General features: G+C 43.7%; 1 protein-coding gene across 2 annotated transcripts in view; it reads left to right on the top strand.

Annotated features, from left to right (window-relative positions):
* The window catches only part of DNMBP (dynamin binding protein), a 104713-nt gene that overhangs the window by 30803 nt on the left and 54436 nt on the right, over nt 1–19474 (top strand). For both annotated transcript variants that reach the window (XM_047702413.1, XM_047702414.1), the window contains exons 2-4: nt 1462–1617; nt 3348–3470; nt 15820–17826. In XM_047702413.1, the coding sequence (XP_047558369.1) occupies nt 1473–1617; nt 3348–3470; nt 15820–17826 (2275 nt within the window). In that variant the 5' untranslated portion in view covers nt 1462–1472. The remainder of the gene's footprint in view (nt 1–1461; nt 1618–3347; nt 3471–15819; nt 17827–19474) is intronic.

The following is a 19474-nucleotide window of genomic DNA, read 5'->3' as shown; positions in this document are numbered from 1 at the left end:
GTTATAGAAAAAAATTCCAGTAACACAAAGATAAGCTCCTTTCACTCAACAGTAAAAATGAAATATGCAATGTGAATTGTGTTGCATGATTCACTAAAATCTTAAAGGTACCCCACATTGATATGCTCAATTATTTATTATTATATGCCTAACATGTTTGGCCATATCCCTGTTTTCATAGTAATAAATCAATGGCACTATAACCATGGTCTTTTTTTGTAATTAGGCATTTAGCGCTTTTTGATGTCATCATAGTTATATGTGAGATGAAAGTTAGAATCCTTGTCGCTAACGACACCAAATAGATACTTGAGGTAAATAAAGGGAATAGACTTGAGGCCTGGATACTCTGGAGAGAGTCATTCGTTGCAGGAGGAAGACCTAGGGAGGGAGGTTGTTAATCATGGCTGATTGTTTATAGGTGAGTGCATGCCGGTGCGTTCCTCCCTTTCTGTTGCTTAAACTCGTACTTAGGCTCCCCAAGTGCACGAGTCAAGGTAACAAACACACCAACTTAGCAAAGCACAGACACCGTAACAGTATGAGGATACTGTGCAGACTTGGGGCCTAGGTGTCTTTGAGCTGAAAACACACTCTTGATTTGGTGTTGTGTATGTACTAGATCTTGTCTGGAGGTGTCATTTTTCTATCACCTTGTCTTGTTCTTTTTGTGGGTCTTTACTTTTCAGTATGTTTTAAATCTCTGCCTTTGAGGTGTAATCCCACATTCCTTTTTCTTTTTCTTTCTTCTTCTTTTCTGTAGTGGGTAGGTAGCCAGGATCCCCTGGGCCTGAATCCTGGTCCTGCTGCTATGAATGAACTCTGTGATCTTAGTTTAAGTTTTCCAACTTGCTGAGCATAAGTATCCTAATCTTTCTTTTTTTTTTTTTTTTAAAGATTTTATTTATTTATTTGACAGAGAGAAATCACAAGTAGGCAGAGAGGCAGGCAGAGAGAGAGGAGGAAGCAGGCTCCCTGCTGAGCAGAAAGCCCGACGTGGGGCTCGAACCCAGGACCTGGGATCATGACCTGAGCCGAAGGCAGCGGCTTAACCCACTGAGCCACCCAGGCGCCCCAAGTATCCTAATCTTTAAGATAGTTCTGGGGACATAAATGAAATGCCATATTTAAAATCCCTACTTTTTAAATACCACATTTTAAAACTACCATATTGCCAGTCTTTGTACCTTTTCTGTCACTCATAAGTAAAGGTCACTTTTTTTTTTTCAATTCCAGAATTGCCTTGAGAAGCAAATGAAAAATGTATTTTGAGGAAATTATTATTTTTGTGAGATAGTGCCTTAATTTCTTTAAAGTATGAAGTACAAACTTCTTATTTGCTTGGCTTTGCCTTGATTCTAAGTGTCTATCTTAAGCTTTATCATTCTCAAGATATTGACCTATATTCCAGTGTCTTAAATAGTTAACACTTTCCAATTTCTTTTTGACCTGTCTTTCTAGGCTGTAAAAACATGGAGGCTGGCTCAGTGGTTCGTGCCATCTTTGACTTCTGCCCTAGTGTATCTGAAGAGCTACCGCTCTTCGTGGGAGATATCATTGAGGTGTTGGCAGTGGTGGATGAATTTTGGCTTCTAGGAAAGAAAGAGGATGTTACAGGTAAGAGGCTCCTACCTAATTCTTTGCGTACAAAACAGACCACCAACCCTCCCTTCTTTCTATACTAAAAACAAAGTTTAAATGGGAAGCCCAAGTCATAAACTTCAGAATCCTTTGTGGTTTTTGTTATATTTTTACTGTGGTTTCTACCAGTGAGGAGAGATTGTTTGTTATCATTCCATCTCTCCTCATGGGTTCCTTCCAAAGGTTGAGATGGTTTGATACCAGCTGTCCCCAGCCTGTTATCTGTTCACGTGTTTACCTCCCCTTCCTGGGCCTTTATCCACCATTGCTTCCCTTCTGAAAACACGTGTTACTTCTTTATTCAGAACCCTGTTGTTTGCCTTTACTTTTCACTACTAGCCTTTATCTCCGATTTATGGAACTTAAGTCACTCTCCCCCATGTTTTCTCTGGTTGTCTTCTTCAAATGTTTTCTACCCTTCTTCCACTCTTTTCAAGGGAGCATGATGCATTCTCTTCACTCCTTCCCAGATCCATGGTTGGTCCAAATTATTAAAGCTGCACCTGCGCTCAGCACAGCCACCTCCCACTTCTTATGCACCTAGTTTCCTTTCTTCTGGACTTTAAAGTCTATGTTAGCACCTGTTTCTTTCTTTCATTAGCCTAGGGAAGTCTGGAAGTTTTTACCCCACACTGTGCACCTGTGTTAAATCCAGTCCTTAACTTGCATGTATTTACAGAAGTCTGGCCTGGAGTTTGTTATATAGTCCTTCGAACAGACTCTGTTGACATTTACCACACACTTGGGAGATAATACATTATTTCCCAGTAGAAATGATAACTCAGCTAAGACAAAAAGGACAGGTAAGAGTTAGCAAGGCAAAGAAGATAGACAGAAAATGCCCTGGGCTGACAAAGAACTTGGAGAGTCGAGAAGAGTTGAGCCAGGCATGCAGTGTGGAAGGTTGAGGGGGAAGAATGTGCTGAGCAGAGAGGCGGGAGCTTGACCATAGAGGACAGAGGATGCCATGGTAAGGAGTTACAGAATGGGGTATGTACAGGTGCCTTACACACAGTCAGATCTGTAGTTGAGAAAGCTCGATGCTATGGTTTGGAAAATGACAGGAAGGGCAGAGCCAGGGGCAGGGAGTCCTGCTGGGAGGTTGTTGCGATAAACCAGGTGAGACATGCTGCTGACTTGGACCAAGGTGGTGGGTCTGGAGATAAGTGGAGGATACAAGAGGTTTCTAGAAGGTGGGATCCATTAAATTTTCTGATGCTTTTCAGCCAACAAGCCCTGTCTGTCTACTACCACCTTATTAAAACCCTACCTGTCTTCAGACTCAAATGTAAGCTTTTTCATAAAATTTTTCTTGTTCTTCCTGAAAGCCTTTCTGCCTTCCCTTACTTCCACAGCAATTTGTACACCTCTATTGTGTCGCTAGATTTCAGGATGGAATTATTGCTTATGTCTCAATTCAGTTTTAAGACCTTTGAGAGCCAAGACTGTCTTTCCCATTTTTCCCTCTGCAGCGCACCCTGTGTCGAGGGGCACTGGATCAATGCTAATTAGATCGAATTGCATTCCCTGTGCCCTGCATGCCTTAGATTGTGTGGGCTGTGCTTGTTCTGTAGAGATTCTCCAGTTCTGAGTACTTGGTTTTCAATTTAGTGTCTGTAAATGGGCTCAGAAGAAAAGTTACTTTGTCCTGGTATATAGACAGAAAATGAAATTTCAATATTAGAAATGTTTACCTTTATTTTCAGGGCAGTTCCCCAGCAGTTTTGTGGAAATTGTGACTATTCCCAGTCTAAAAGAAGGAGAGAGGCTATTTGTCTGTATCTGTGAATTTACATCCCAAGAACTGAATAGTCTTCCCCTCCATCGAGGTAAGTTGGCCATTCAAGAGTAGACTGTTTACTTTTTTCAAAAGATTATTTATTTATTTGACAGTGAGAGAGAGAGAGACAGAGAGGGAACAAGCAGGGGGAGCAGCAGGCAGAAGGAGAAACAGGCTCCCCATTGAGCAGGGTAGCCTGATGCGGGGTTCCATCCCAGGACCCTGGGATCATGACCTGAGTTGAAGGCAGATGCTTAACTGACCGAGCCATCCAGGCACCCCAAGGTGGATTGTTTAAAATAAGATTAGTTGGGGCACCTGGGTGGCTTAGTCAGTTAAGTATCTTTTTTTTTTTTTTTTTGACTTTTTTAAAAAAAATTATTTTTTAATTTCTTTTCAGCATAACAGTATTCATTGTTTTTGCACCATACCCAGTGCTCCATGCAATACATGCCCTCTCCAATACCCACCCCCTGGTTCCCCCAACCTCCCACCCCCCCCCCCGCCCCTTCAAAACCCTCAGGTGACTCTTGATTTCAATTCAGATCTCAGGGTTATGGGATGGAGCCCCACATTGGGCTCCGTGCTCAGTGGAGAGTTTGCTGGGGTTTCTCTCTCTCCCTCTGCCCCGCCCCACTTATGCCCTCACTCTTTCTCTCTCTCTCTCAAAAAATTAAAAATAAAATAGGTTTAGTGGAGTTGTCCCATTTTGACAACTAGGTCTTTTTTTTTTAAATTTTTTTTAAGATTTTATTTATTTATTTGACAGAGACCACAAATAGGCAGAGAGGCAGGAAGAGACAGAGAGAGGGGGAAGCAGGCTCCCCGCTGAGCAGAGAGCCCAGATGCAGGGCTCAATCCCAGGACCCTAAGATATGACCTGAGCCAAAGGCAGAGGCTTTAACCCACTGAGTAACCCAGACGCCCCCTTTTTTTTTTTGAAATTTTTTAAGTGGCTAACCTCTGGGGAGTAATAGCGAGATTGTGCTGTCAACAATAATGTCTTATATTTGCATAACATTTTAGAATTTCCATAGGATTTTATTACAGATACACTCTCATCTGATCCTCAATACAGTTTTGGGAGGTAGCAAAGTAGATATTATTAATTGCATTTAATAAATAATGAAAATGAGATTCAAACTTCTGGCCTCCGAAAGTAAATCATGTCACCTGAATATAAGCCCAGCATTCTCTTTCCACTGCCCCATATTGTAGCCACACTTCAGACAACCTTTAGCTTTTTCCCCTTAAAAACTAATACAACTTTGCTAGCAATATTACTATAAATGTGTAAGAGCTGAGGAGGAATTGTGGTGTGGAGATTAAGAGACAAATACAAAACAGTCCCATTTGACTCCCAACCGTTAGGTAATGTTACCTTAAAGTTCTCATCAGACCCAGTTTAAAAGGACATGGTTTAAAGTGAATAGGCATAGCCACGTCTCAGTGACATTCCAAGTTTATTTCTCACTTCGCTCCGATAGGCATAGAAACTTTTAAAGATGGACTATAAACCCTTTCACCAAATATACTTAAGTCTGCACATTTCTGCATAAGCACAGGAACCAGTACTGTTCTGCAAACTGATGTTTACAATCAGTGCGATATTGTGATGACTTAGGACAGCCAGCAAAATGGTAGAATTTATTGGGCATGTTATTGTCACTTGTTCTTTTGAATATGGCCCTAAAGGAATAGGCTTAATTTCTTAAACCACATGCACATATGAGAGAGACAGAGCAGAGGTGGGGAAAGAGAGAGCCTAGCCAACTTCCTAACCCATAGTCATGGAAGAAGGAATATTGGATTTGGATCTTCATCCTCAAAATCTGTTTTGAGAGTTTCTCACACTTCACTTCACACTTGACCCTCTAGCTCTTTTCTGAACACTTCCTTATTAATCAGTGTTGGGAAGGCAGAGAGAAATAGATGAAGATGTTAGAGCAGGGAACTCTGATCTGTCCCTACTCACAGCCCTGGGGCTGTAGTTCGTGTGAGACCAGCGGGAGCGGAGAAAGGGCCCCAGAGCACAGTGTCTTCCGTCAGAGCTGTGCAGAGGATGTGGGTGGCATGGATGTGTCCTTTCCTACATCTGATTCCTGGAGCAAATAGTGGGTGTAAGAAAATACTCTAGGAATATGCAATATGTCTAAGACATTTGAGGGCACCTGAGGATGTAGCTTCTGGAATTAGCATTTTTTGCTTCATAATTGTATCTTGTGTCACCAAGCTTTAGATACTAAAAAGAGACATTTTCTTCTAAATGCCTTCTCTGGGAAGACTGGTCTCATGGGTTCTTCTGAACTTGCTTTGAAGTTAAAATCCACGTCAGTAATCGCAGGGCTACCAACCAGATTTCTCAGGAAGACCCTAGCATGGACCTTTCACCCATGAGCCTCCTGAGCCAAGACTGACTCAGGCTCAGGCTGGGTCCTGGAATCTGTAGATGTTATCGTGATTAGTTTTTAAGCAAAGGAAGAGGATGCAGCAGGGGCGATCCATAGGAAGCGACCAGAAAGAGGTATGCTAACTCCCGGCGGTTTGATCTTGTTGTCATCCCTGATGCTCTCCTGCCAGTAAGTGCGCTGACTATTTAGCTCTCTTTCCTTCTGAGCTTTTCACATCTTTCTTAGCTCTGTGTCTTCTGGTTTGAACACATAAGCCTTTGAGAATGGGGAATTTCGATGTACCTCTGCAGTTTGTCTTTTTCTGGGAAGTTGAGCACGAGACACAGAAATGATAATTACCTTCTCTAGTTTTCTATATGTGACAGTCCACATTAACAGATAATAATAGTTGGAAACACAGTAAAAATGAAAGTATTGTTTTATACCACATACAGTTTATAAGACTTGAGTCAACACTTCCTGATTTTCAAGTCTAGTGCTTGAAATGGCCCTTCTGTTTCTTATACTGAAAATTGTTTTTTCCCATTAGGTCGGTGTCCCAGCTCATGAGTAGCCTACATTCCTGTATCTCTTTCTTCTAGTACTATTAATCCTGTTGTTTCTTTATCTCTCCTTAGTACCTTCTGTGTAGCAGTGAACTTCTCCTGTTCTGTGTAAATAAAACTTTTGGTGATTTAATATGTCAGGAGGGAATCTGAAAACCTTGAGAGCTTGTGGGATGATGTTTGAGAACTGTTTTGTTTCACCAGAGTGCCTTTAGTTGTTACCTGCTTATCTTTCAGAAATATCATTGGAGTTAAATTATTTTTTAGATATTTTATTTATTTAATTGAGAGAGAGAGAACATGAGAAGGGGGAGAGTCAGAGGGAGACCCAGACTCCCTGCTGAGCAGGGAGCCTGAAATGGGGTTTGATCCCAGGGCCTTGAGACCTTGACTTGAGCTGAAGCAGACGCTTAACCAACTGAGCCACTCAGGCACCCTGGAAAAATGATATATTTTAATTGTAAAATTATATTACTAAAGAAATATATGTATTTAGATATATGTAGAGCAGGCAGCATAGCTTAGGGGATAAGCATTCTGACAGCCCTAGATTTAAATCTGACTCCACAACTTATCACTGTGATGTTAGGCTGGTTACTTGCATTCTCTCGGCCTCGTAGGATAATAATACTTAACTCAGCTGGTTGTGAGGACTGAACGAGGTCGTACATGTTTAGCATCTGGCACAAGGTAAATATGCAGTAAAGATGAGCTATCTTTCTTTTTCTTTTTTTTTTTTTTAAGATTTTGTTTATTTATTTGACAGACAGAGATCACAAGTAGACAGGCAGGCAGAGAGAGAGAGGAAGGGAAGCAGGCTTCCTGCTAAGCAGAGAGCCCAATGCAGGGCTTGATCCCAGGACCCTAGGATCATGACCTGAGCCAAAGGCAGGGGCTTTAACCCACTGAGCCGCCCAGACGCCCCTATCTTTATTATTCTTAACCTAGGATTCCCGGACTTCATAGATGTGCTTTGGGAGGCCTGGTTTCCTGATTGTTCCAGGAAGGTGTGTGTGTGTGTGAACATTCTTTCAGATTCTTTCCGGAATTGGAATCACCAGTACACCTTCCAGCAGGTGTCACTCTTTCTCCTTTCCATAAAGCTGTCCAGTTGTTATGGACCATTCCTGTCTTTTAGTTGTTTAAACTCAAAGACAAGGCTGTCTTTGTATGTCTTCTTTGGGAAAATGTCTGTTTAGACCCTCTGCCCATGTTTTAATTGGGTTGTTTGTTTTTTTTGGTGTTGAGTTGTACAAGTGCTTTATATATTTTGGATATCAACACCTTATTGGATCTATCATTTTCAAGTATCTTCTCCCATCCAGTAGAGAGCCTTTTTATTTTGTTGATGGTTTTGTTTGCTATGCAAAAGCTTTTTATTTTGATGTAGTTCTAACAGATGCATGAAAAGATGCTCAACATTACTAATCATCAGGAAAATGCAGATCAAAACCACAGTGAGATATCACCTAATACCTGTGAGAATGGCTAAAATAAAAAAAAAAAGAAGAAAAGAAAGAAATAACAAGTGTTGGCGAGGATGTAAAAAAAAAGGAACTCCTGTACACTGTTGGTGGGGATGTAAATTGGTACAGCTACTGTGGAAAACAATATGAAGATTCCTCAGAAAATTAAAAATAGGGGTGCCTGTGTGGCTGACTCGGTTGTGTCTGACTCTTGGTTATGGCTTAGGTCTTATCTCGGGGTTGTGAGATCAGGCTAGGGGCTCCACACTGGGCATGGAGCCTGCTTAAGGTTCTCTCTCTCCTCCTCCCTCTGCTCCCCATCCACCCTACTCAGGCACACACACATGGTCTCTCTCTCAAAATAAATAGAGAAAGAGAGAAAGAGAAAGAGAGGAAGGACAAAAGGAAGGAAAATACCATATGACCCAGTAATTCCAATAATTTACCTAAAGGAAATGAAAATGGGGTTCTTGGGTGGCTCAGTAGCTTGAATGTCCACCTCTTCGTTTCGGCTCGTGTCTTGATCTCGGGGTCTTGAGATTGAGTCCCAAGTTGGGTTCTGCGCTTGTTGTGGAGTCTGCTTGGGATAGTCTCTCTCCCTCCTCCCTTCCCCCATGTGCACGCACATGGGCATGCTTACTCTCTAAAATAAATAAATCTTCTAAAAAACCCCTGAAAAGACTAATTCAAAAAGATATGTGCACTTGTATGTTTATTAAAGCATTATTTACAATAGCCAAGATATGGAAGTGACCTAAGTGTCTCTTGATAGATAAATGGATAAGGAACATGTAAATATATACAATGGAATCTTACACAGCCATAAGAAAGAATGAGGTTGTACCGTTTGTGACAACATGGATAGGCCTAGAGAGTATTATGCTAAGTAAAATAAGTCAGACCACGAAAGACAACTACCAGATGAGTTCACTCATATGTGGAATCTAAAAGAGCAAATGAATAAACAACAAAAAAGCAGAATCAGGCCTGTAAATTCAGAGAGCGAAGTGGTGATTGCCAGAAGGGTGGGGAGGTGGGGGGATGGGCAACATGCATGCAGGGAGTGGGAGGAGCCGGCTTCCAGCTATGGAATGAGGAAGCCACAGGGCTAAAAGGCCCAGCATGAGGAATGGAGTCGCTGGTACTGTAACCACAACGTATGGTGACAGATGGTAGCGATGCCTGGGCACAGCATAGCATGTAGAAAAGTTGAATCACTGTGTTGGACACTGGAAATAAATGTAACATTGTGTGTCAACTCTATTCAAATAGAAACATTTTTTTAAAAAGAGAAAAGCAAGGTTTTCTCTTAGAAGGATCCATGCAAGTGGCCAGGGCCATTGATTGTCTTAAAAATAAATAGAGGGAGAAAAAAAAAAGATGGGGGGGTGGGCAAAAAACAAGAATGAGAGTGTGACAAGGAAAATACAGAGAAAGAGGAGAGGAGAAAGTTGGTGGGAGTGATGAAATGCCACTAATAATGACCTCACATAGCTCAGGATGCCTACAACCTTAGGTTTTTAGGCACCTCCCACCCTCAAAAAAGACCAATAAAAAATGAATTGATAGTTTTTAAATTAAGTTTTTAATTTTAATTCCAGTATAGCTAACACACAGTGTTATATTAGTTTCAGGAATATAATGTAGTGATTCAGCAATTCTGTACATTACTCAGAGCTCCTGGTCAGTGTGCTCTTAATCCCCATCTCCTATTTTACCCATCCCCAACCCACCTCCCCTCTGGGAACCATCACTTTGTTCTCTGCAGTTAAGAGTCCATTTCATGGCTTGTTTCTCTTTCCTTAATTAATTAATTAATTAATTTTTTAATTTATTTGAGAGAAAGAATGAGAAGGGGGGAGGGCCAGAGGGAGAAGCAGACTCCCTGCCGAGCAGGGAGCCTGATGCGGGACTTGATCCCAGGACTCCGGAATCATAACCTGAACTGAAGATAGTTGCTTAACCAACTGAGCCATCCAGGCACCCGTTTCTCTTTTTCAAATTTTGCTGGTTGGTTTTATTTCTTCTTATTTTTAAAGATTTTATGTATTCATTTATTTATTTGAGAGAGAGAGCATGAGCTGGGATAGGAGGGAAGGACAGAAGGAGAGGGGGAAGCAGGGAGCCTAGCTCAGGGCTTGATCCCAGGACCCTGAGATCACGACCTGAGCTGAAGGCAGACGCTCAACCAAATGAGCCCCTCATTTGTTTTATTTCTTAAATTCCACATATGAGTGAGATCATATGGTATTTGTCTTTCTCTGACTGACTTATTTCACTTAGCATTGCATTCTCTAGCTGCATCCATGTTGTTGCAAATGGCAAGATTTCATTCTTTTTTATGGCTGAATCTGAGTAATATTCCATTGTGTGTATGTATATATGTGTGGTGTGTGTGTGTGTGTATTAGATCTTTATCCATTCATGTATCAATGGGCAGGCACGTGGGCTGCTTCTGTAATTTGGCTATTGTAAATAATGCTGCAGTCCTCACAGGAGGGCATGCATCCCTTTGAATTAATGTTTTTGTGTTTGGGGGTAAATACCCCAATAGTGCGATTACTGGATCATAATATGATTACTGGATTTTTTGCAAAAAAAATCATAGGGTAGTTCTATTTTTAATTTATTGTGATGCCATGTGTGTGACATATGAGGGTCGGGTTCTGACATGGGTCATTGGAAGTCTAAGTAACATGTGTGGTCAGTCTACCTAAAGCACATAGTCTCCTGGGCATTGCAGTTCGGGGGGACCTAATACTGCAGTTAGGCTTTTTATATTCAGATTCTAGGAAGACTTGCATTTGTTCTTACCATCTTATCCCCCCCCCTTTTTTTTTAAATATTTATTTGTTTGATAGAGAGGAAACGCAAGCAGGGGGAGTGGGAGAGGTAGAAGCAGGCTTCCTACTGAGCAGGGATCAGGACCTGAGCTGAAGGCAGACGCTTAACGACTGAGCCACCCAGGTGACCCTATCTTATTCCTAAATGCATTTCCTGCTCAAAGAAATAAAAAATCCAACTAGAAGAAGCAAGCAGCTGGGTGCTGGGGTTAACTGTGCATGAGTGAAAGCCTCAGCTTCACCCTGAGGGTCACCACACTTCCTATTTTCCTGTTTGCGCAATCTGGGCACTCTCTTCCAGCCATTGCTCATATTGTTGTTTCAGAAGTCTGGAAATGACCCCTAGGTAGCCTCTGTTCCTCAGGAATCACCTGGGGTGCCAGGGGAAGAGCCACATGACGCTGATGAAAACCAGTGACTTGTGCAAAAACCTTAGCACCAGCAACAAAATAAAGGCGTTGAGCTCAACTATCTCTAAAGTGATTTTCAGGGTCTAAACTCTGACTTTCAAAAAAAAATCCACCTTTTTTTTTTTTTTTTTTTAAATATAGAAGTAGCCAACAGAGCTATCCTGGTCTGCTAGGTAATAAAACTTATCAAAACAGTCGCCTGGCTGAAAATAGGAGAAACAAGCCCTATGATAAGGATTTCCAGGAGATCTGGCAAAGCAAGGAAAATACTGTCGTTCTGCAGCTTTAGGAAAGCCAGCTCATTTCCAAGCCAGTGGAGTGGGAGTTGTGGCCAGCTTTTATTGTTCTTAATTCCCAAAGGCCCATTGTGCCTGGTCGATAGTCATATCTCTGAAGACTTCCCTCTGGGTTTTTTTGTTTTTTTGTTTTTTAAGATTTATTTATTTATATTTGACAGAGATTTATTTATTTTTTATTTGACAGAGAGATCACAAGTAGGCAGAGAGGCAGGCAGAGAGAGAGGGGGGCAAGCAGGCTCCCTGCTGACCAACACGGGGCTCGATCCCAAGACCCTGGGATCATGACCTGAGCTGAGGGCAGAGAATTAACCCACTGAGCCACCCAGGTACCTCTCCCTCTGGGGTTCTGATGGAAGAGCCTTAGAGTTGGCAGGGGAAAAAAATCACTTATAACACTCTCAGGACCCCGAGCTCCAACCAATGGAAATTGAGTCATAAATTAAAGGAATATAGAAATAGAGGGCCAAGACCCGAATTTTCAAGAATATCTAGGTTTAAAAAAACATATATATATATATGTGTAAAACCTATCAAATCAGTGAAAATGTATTGGGTGCCTACCACCGAGTACAAAAGCTTACATGAGGTGCCATGTAGTTATAAAAATACAAGTGTCAAAATGGGTAATGTTGATCATTTCTTCTGTAGGCTACAGATGGCCAAGGGGAATGTGGGTTTCTGAGGTCCTTTAGAGAAGTATGCTAGGGTTTCAGAGGGACAGGCTTGTATAGGAGCTAATGAAAGTGACCTTGTGTGGAACAGGGTCTCATAGGTGAGATAGTATTGACTGGCTTGGGGCGGGGAGGGTATGACTGGCCGTAGGTGCCTGGTTGCACAGAGGTGAAAACATAAAAATAGTGTTTTGGTAGTTTAGTAATTAAACATCTTTAGAGAGTGTCCAGAGCAAACTTATATATTTTATATATATATATATGTATGTACATATATATATATGTATGTATGTATGTATATATATATATATGTATGTATGGTTTTTTTTATATATTTCAGTTAATAAGAATAGAACTTTTAGAGAAGAATCCTATGGGAGTAGGAAGAAGCCTTCATGACTTGAGGGAAAAGTTTGAGCAGGGGAGGAATGTGGTAAAATTGGTACATTTCTCATTTTAGTTTGGCATGAATCATTTGGAAGAGATAAGGTCTGGGGCAAGGTTTAGGAGAGTGAGATGATGATTGTTGGACTATGGTGGTAGCAAGAGCAAGCAGTGAGAGGAAGTAGTTTCTGCAAGAAGATATTAGAGGGAGGGGCGCCTGGGTGGCTCAGTTGGTTAAGTGTCTGCCTTTGGCTCAAGGTCATGGTCTCTGGAGCGCTGGGATGAGCCCTGTGCTGGGCTCCCTGCTCAGTGGGGAGTCTCCTTCTCCCTCTGTCCTTACCTGCTCCTCCATTCTCTCTCTTTCTCACTCTCTCATTTTCTCACTTAATGCCCTTAAATGCATAAAATCTTTTTTAAAAAAAAGGCTTACAAGAGGCTATTAGAGGGAAAAGGGAAGCTAGCAGCTGAAGCCAGTTTTGGAGGGAAGATATAATTAATTTGGACTTGAAGTTGGAAAATCATTGTCATTATCAAATGGACATTGACTGCTTGCTGTGCAAAAGGCATTGTATCTGACTCATGAAATACAAAAGTGGTACCGGCTGTTAAGGAATATGTAATTCACTCAGTGGGAAGACAGGACAGACTCAATTTGTTAATCTAATTTGTTAACTTAATTTGTTAATCAAGAGCACGCAAGTTGATACCCTAAAAGATAATCCAGTTTCAAAATAAGCTTGACTATAAAATGACTTACACGACTCAGGAGGTTTGCTCTCCTGGTCTTACTTACTTAGGCTGGTTGCATTCCTTGACCACCTCTGCTGATGAAAGTAAAGTTGACCAGGTGTCAAGTGATTGGGAAGTTTAAAAAGGTTGAAACTGATAATCCACAAAATGAACAGTTAGTTCATCATCAGGTAATTAAGAGTTTGTTATAAAACAATTTAGTACAGAGTAACTCTTCAAGTTGGGGGAAGTCCACTAAGACCGAATTTTGATTCGGTCTTGCTTTTTCCCCAGAATCACTTGTGCTATCCTTTCCTATCTTTTCTTTATCTCCCCTTCTGCAACAGTAAGGCAGACGCTAACCGTTCAGCTTACATTTTGTAAAGGTAACCTGAAACATCGAATCTGTTTTCAAAAACCAAAGTCCTGGGGCACCTAGGTAGCTCGGTTGGTTAAGCATCTGTCTTCTCAGGTCATGAGGATCCAGTCCCAGGTTGGGCTCCCTTCGCAGCAAGGAATCTGCTTCTTCCTCTCCCTCTGCCCCTCCCCCCAATTTGTGTGGGTGTGCGTTCTCTCTCTCTCTCTTTCTCTTTCAAATCCTTTTTAAAAAGATTTTTATTTATCTATTTGACAGAGACCACAAGCAGGCAGAGAGGCAGGCAGAGAGAGAGAGGAGGAAGCAGGCTCCCCGCAGAGCAGAGAGCCCGATGTGGGGCTCGATCCCAGGACACCGGGATCATGACCCGAGCCGAAGGCAGAGGCTCAACCCACCAAGCCACCCAGGCGCCCCTAAATAAATCCTTTTTTTAAAGATTTTTTTGATTTGACAGAGAGAGACACAGCTAGAGAGGGAACACAAGCAGGGGGAGTGGGAGAGGGAGAAGCAGGCTTCCCACTGAGCAGGGAGCCCGATGTGGGGCTCGATCCCAGGACCCTCAATCATGACCTGAGCCGAAGGCAGACGCTTACTGACTGAGCCACCCAGGCCCACCTCAAATAAGTAAATCTTAAAAAACAACAACAAAAAACCCCACAAAAGTACTGAGTGCTAGAACACGCTTTTAAGATTTCATTATGATGTATTGTCAGGGTAAGGATAGTTCAAAAAGGCCCCTTGAGGAAGTAAATGAAGAGCTTGTTGCTCGTACACTGTACCTCCAACAAAACCATTCCTGAGGGGTGCCTGGGTGACATGGTTGGTTGAGCACCCAGCTCTTGGTTTTGGCTCAGGTCCTGATCTGAGGGTTGTGGGATTGAGCCCTGAGTTGGGCTCCTAGCTCATCATGGAGTCTGCTTGAGATACTCTCCTTCTCCCTCTGCCCTCCCGCTCATCCGTGCTTGCTCTATCTCAAATAAATCAATAAATATTAAAAAAAAAAAAAAAAGAAAAAAGAAAAGAAACCATTCCTGAAGACTTCTTTTGTTGTTCTATATTTGATATTGAATAAAAGTTAGTGTGAGAGATCAGATGCCTCTTTCAAAGGATTATAATGGACATGTATATATTCTTTGTCATTTATAAACTAATCAATGGCACAGACAGTAAGAATATTGTTTAGTGGCATTTTTTAAACTTTTTGGTCCTAAGAGCCTTTATACTGTTAAAAGTTATTGAGACCCTAAAGAGCCTAAAGACCCTAATAAGCTCTTGCTTATGTGAGTCTGTCGATATTTTCAATATCTGCTGTTAAAACAGAAATTTTAAAAACATTTATCAATTCATTTTTTAAAAACCTATTACATATTAACATAAATAGCATATTTTTAATGAAAAATTTCTAAACAAAAAAAATTTAGTGAAAAGAGTATCATTGATTCACATTTTTGCAAATCTCTTTAGTATTTGTTTTAATAGGGGCTCTTAGGTGTCTCAGTCGGTTAAGTGTTTGCCTTCAGCTCAGGTCATGGTCCCAGGGCCCTGGGATTGAGCCCTTTATCAGGCTCCCTGCTCAGCGCGGAGCCCGCTTCTCCCTCTGCCCCCTGCCCTTGCTCTCTCTCTACCTTAAATAAATAAATAAAATCTTTTTAAAAATATTTGCTTGAGGGGCGCCTGGGTGGCTCAGTGGGTTAAGCCGCTGCCTTCGGCTCAGGTCATGATCCCAGGTCCTGGGTTCGAGCCCCACATCGGGCTTTCTGCTCAGCAGGGAGCCTGCTTCCTCCTCTCTCTCTGCCTGCCTCTCTGCCTACTTGTGATTTCTCTCTGTCAAATAAATAAATAAAATCTTTAAAAAAAATATTTGCTTGAATAGAAGAAAGATAGACTTTTATATTTGTATTTATATTCAAATAAATGTGATTTGTTATTTTAACTGAAGTACATAAAGTATATGAAGAAAATATAGGTTGGACTTTGCAGACTCTCTGGAAGGATCTTGGGGCTTTCCCAGGATTCCATGCACAACCACACGTTGAAAAGCACTGCTTTTCAGGACTATGAACTGTATTGTCACTAAGTTGTCAAAATTCACTAAATTGTCACCTAGTTCACTAAATTGTTGAAACTTTTATGCCCTTTAATCTCCAGAGGTACACTTCCCTGAATCTGATAGATGTTTGAAATGATGAATTGCACTATTTAGTCATGGTAATGTTGTTTTGGGGTGATGACTCAGGTCGTTATCTTTGCTTGTCTTTCTTTAGGTGACCTAGTGATTCTCGATGGTGCCCCCACGGCCAGCTGGCTGCAGGGCCGGAGCTGCTGGGGCACCCGGGGCTTCTTCCCATCGACCTGTGTTCGGGAGCTCTGCCTGTCCTCGCAGAGCCAGCGGTGGCACTCACAGAGCGCCTTGCTTCAGATTCCTGACTACTCAATGGGACAAGCGCGGGCGCTGATGGGGCTTTCAGCCCAGCTGGATGAGGAGCTGGACTTCAGAGAAGGGGATGTGATTACCATTATTGGAGTTCCTGAACCAGGCTGGTTTGAAGGGGAATTAGATGGTCGAAGAGGCATTTTTCCAGAAGGGTTTGTAGAACTTTTGGGGCCCCTGAGGACTGTGGATGAGTTGGTAAGTTCTGGAAATCACGACGACTGCATTATTAATGGTGAAAAAGAGACCCCAACAGGAGAAGAAGAGAGGGGGCCAGAAGAGGATGAGGACCAGCCGGGGACCTATGGAATCGCCCTCTACAGATTCCAAGCCCTGGAGCCGAATGAGTTGGATTTTGAGGTAGGTGATAAAATCCGAATTCTGGGAACACTTGAAGATGGGTGGCTAGAAGGATTGCTGAAGGGCAGAACAGGCATCTTTCCTTACCGATTTGTAAAGCTGTTTTCTAAAACAAGAGCAGAGGAGACCGTGGGTCTGCCACAGGAAAGCAGCCCTGCTGAGACTGCTGACACTTCTTCTGGTTGCTCAGAGAACTCCTTGGTGGTGGAGGGAAAAAGACCTGGATCTCCCGAGTACAGCGCAGAGAAGTCCCACTGTGCTATTTCGGAAACATCTGCTTCTCCCCAGGAGCATCTGACTTCTGAGTATGAAGTAAACAAAAACTCCTGTCAGGATGAGGGCACCTCAGGGGAGCCCCCAAGAAGCCCAGGCCTGGGGCACGAACAGCCTCTTGCCAAAAACTCTTCCGCAGAGGATCCTTCAGAGATAGTCAATGGGGCTTCCTCCCAACCTCAGGTACCTTTTCCTCCCAGATGGCAGAAAAACCAGTGTTACTCTGCAGCAGGAGGGGGCCACCTCAGCTCAGAGCAGCACTCTGACCCTCTTCCCTTCGAAGCGAGGACTAAAGATGACTTCAGCCTACCTCCCAGAGGACTGGCCTCCCCACCAAAAACCCTTCAGAAGCCAGCGCCCCCTCCTCACGGTGGCTCCTGTCTTCTAGCCCCTCCAGCAATCAGACCCAGCCAGTTGAGCTCTCCGCTCCGGGGCCTGGTGAGATGTGCTAGAAAGCACCACGCGTCCAAGGACAACACTTCCAGCTTTTGTTCTGCACCAGAGAGATCTGGAGTGAAGCCGGGTCTGCCGGACAAGGCGTTTGCAGCCGAAGAGATGGCACTCTTACAGGGAGAAGGTGACACTGACCTGGATTCCAAGTTGACACAACAGCTGATAGAGTTTGAAAAGAGCTTGTCGGGGCCTGGCATAGAACCAGACAAAATTTTGCGTCACTTTTCAATCACGGACTTTAACTCTGAGAAGGACGTTGTCCGAGGTTCCTCAAAGCTGATCACCCAGCAGGAGCCGCCTGAGAGGAGGAAAGCCCGAAGGCCCCCGCCACCACGTCCCTGTACTCCAGCATCCGCTTCTCCTCACGTGCTTGTTGACCAGAACCCGAAGCCTGAACCGCCCTTGGCGATGCGACCCTCTCGCCCAGCTCCCCTGCCTCCCTCAGCACAGCAGAGAGGGGCTCCCACATCTCCCAGGCTCCTGCCCTGGACCAGACCCAGCTGTGAGACCTCAGAGAAGGAGAGCCCTGAGAGTGTGGACCAGACTTTGGACCAGACTTCCCAGTGCCCCTTAGTATTGGTGAGGGTTCAGGAAATGGAACAGGACTCAGATGTGGGTAGCAGGGCTCAAGAAGAGCTCAACTTAATGCTGGACGAGAAGCAGGATGAACCATTAAGGGCAGAAACCCTTGAAGATCTTGAGTTCTATGAGAGCAACATCGAAAGTCTGAATATGGAACTCCAGCAACTCAGAGGTAAGTGATGGGGAATTAATAGATACGCGTTTATTGACATCTACCAGTCCACGTAATGGCCTCCCCATGTTTTTAAGAAAGATGTTACCATCTTTGACAAAGAATGATTTGCTTTTGCATTACCTCATTTTTTACTCTTTACAATTGGACTGCTCTGTCCCAGTATATCCTCTGACCACTGGAGCCTCCTGTCTTCACTTGCTGCTCAGATAGGCAGCTCAAACCTCATGGGACATTTATACCACCTGTTGTGCTAAGGCCTCCATAGTGGTCCTGCAGATGGGAAGTCCCTGACTATGGTGGCCTTCTCTAACCAGCGTCTGGTAAGAACTAAGGACTTGTAGGCTAAGATTCGTGAAAAAAACTATGCCTCTTATCTTTGTGCTTGAAGAACTAGGTTTCGTTAAAGATTGTATATATTTGAGGGAGGGAGAGAAAGAGAGTGAGCGAGAGAGCACAAGCCAGGGGGAGAGGCAGAGGGAGAAGCAGATTCCCTGTTGAGCAGGGAGCCAGATGCTGGACTCCATCCCAGGACTCTGAGATCATGACCTGAGCCGAGGGCAGATGCTTAATGACTGAGCCACCGAGGCGCCCCAAGGTCTAGGTTTCAATAGTAAACATAAGAGCTAATAACTATTAACTTGTTCATAGTGAGGACGTGTTACCATTTGCTTGCACAAATAATCTTCCCGTCCACCCTAAACGTACTGGGATAATTCACATGGCTGCTTGTTGGAGAGGCAGGTAAGATCTGTAGAGATGGAGTAGCTTACTGATGGAGCTGGGAGCTTCTGTTTTTAACTATTACGGTTTACTGCTTCCCACCTTACACATTCAGAAATTTGAATTCTGTCCCTCAATTTAGGGGTGACCAGCTTCAGGGGACTTCATTCGTCTTCACCAACTCCCATAAGATATAATTTCTAGAGGAAAAAGGCAGAAAGCAAGGTGGCCACAGCAGACTAGGGCCCAAGGACACACGGCCGTGTCACTGGGCAGGTGTGCCAGAGAGCTCCGAGCCCACGTGCGGTCAGGAGAGGAAACAGCCCCAGTGATCTGTGGCTGCAGGGCCTGCAGGGTGCTGAGGGGAGAGAAGCACAGGAGAATGGCAGGCCAGCTCCTCTTGCTTCCCTCCCCCCTGCTTCAGGCCGCTGACCATGACTGGAAACAGAAATCCCAGCGAGGAAGAGTATTCTGGCAAGGCCAGAGATGGAGTCATTTTCTGAAAGCTGGAAAGCAGACAGGGTGAAAGAGGAAACTGTCTTTGCAGTGAGCTCAGGAGAGGACCTCAGAGCAAGTGGGCGCGGGTGCAGGGACTGCAGACTGGGCGGCGGCGCGGCAGGAGGGGCTCCTGGAGCAAATGGGTGTGATGAATGAGGGGAGCCAGGCCCCTGAGCCCCCACCCCCGTCATTGCGCTGAACGGGGGTGGCGGCCGCAGTTACCCTCCAAGTGAAGCATGAGGATGAGCACCAAGGCCCGTCCTCAGAGAGGGGATCCTGCAGGGGCGCCTGGCTGCCTCAGTCGGGAGAGCCCTGGGGTCGTGAGCTTGAGCCCCACGTTGGGGGTAGAATTTACTTTAAAAAAAAAAAAAAAGAGGGGCGCCTGGGTGGCTCAGTGGGTTAAGCCGCTGCCTTCGGCTCAGGTCAT

Source organism: Lutra lutra, chromosome 14, assembly GCF_902655055.1.
Source record: "Lutra lutra chromosome 14, mLutLut1.2, whole genome shotgun sequence".
In the NCBI taxonomy this organism is placed as follows: Eukaryota; Metazoa; Chordata; class Mammalia; order Carnivora; family Mustelidae; genus Lutra; species Lutra lutra.
The sequence above is the reverse complement of the archived record's forward strand: the minus strand, read 5'-3'. Positions and strand labels throughout refer to the sequence as shown.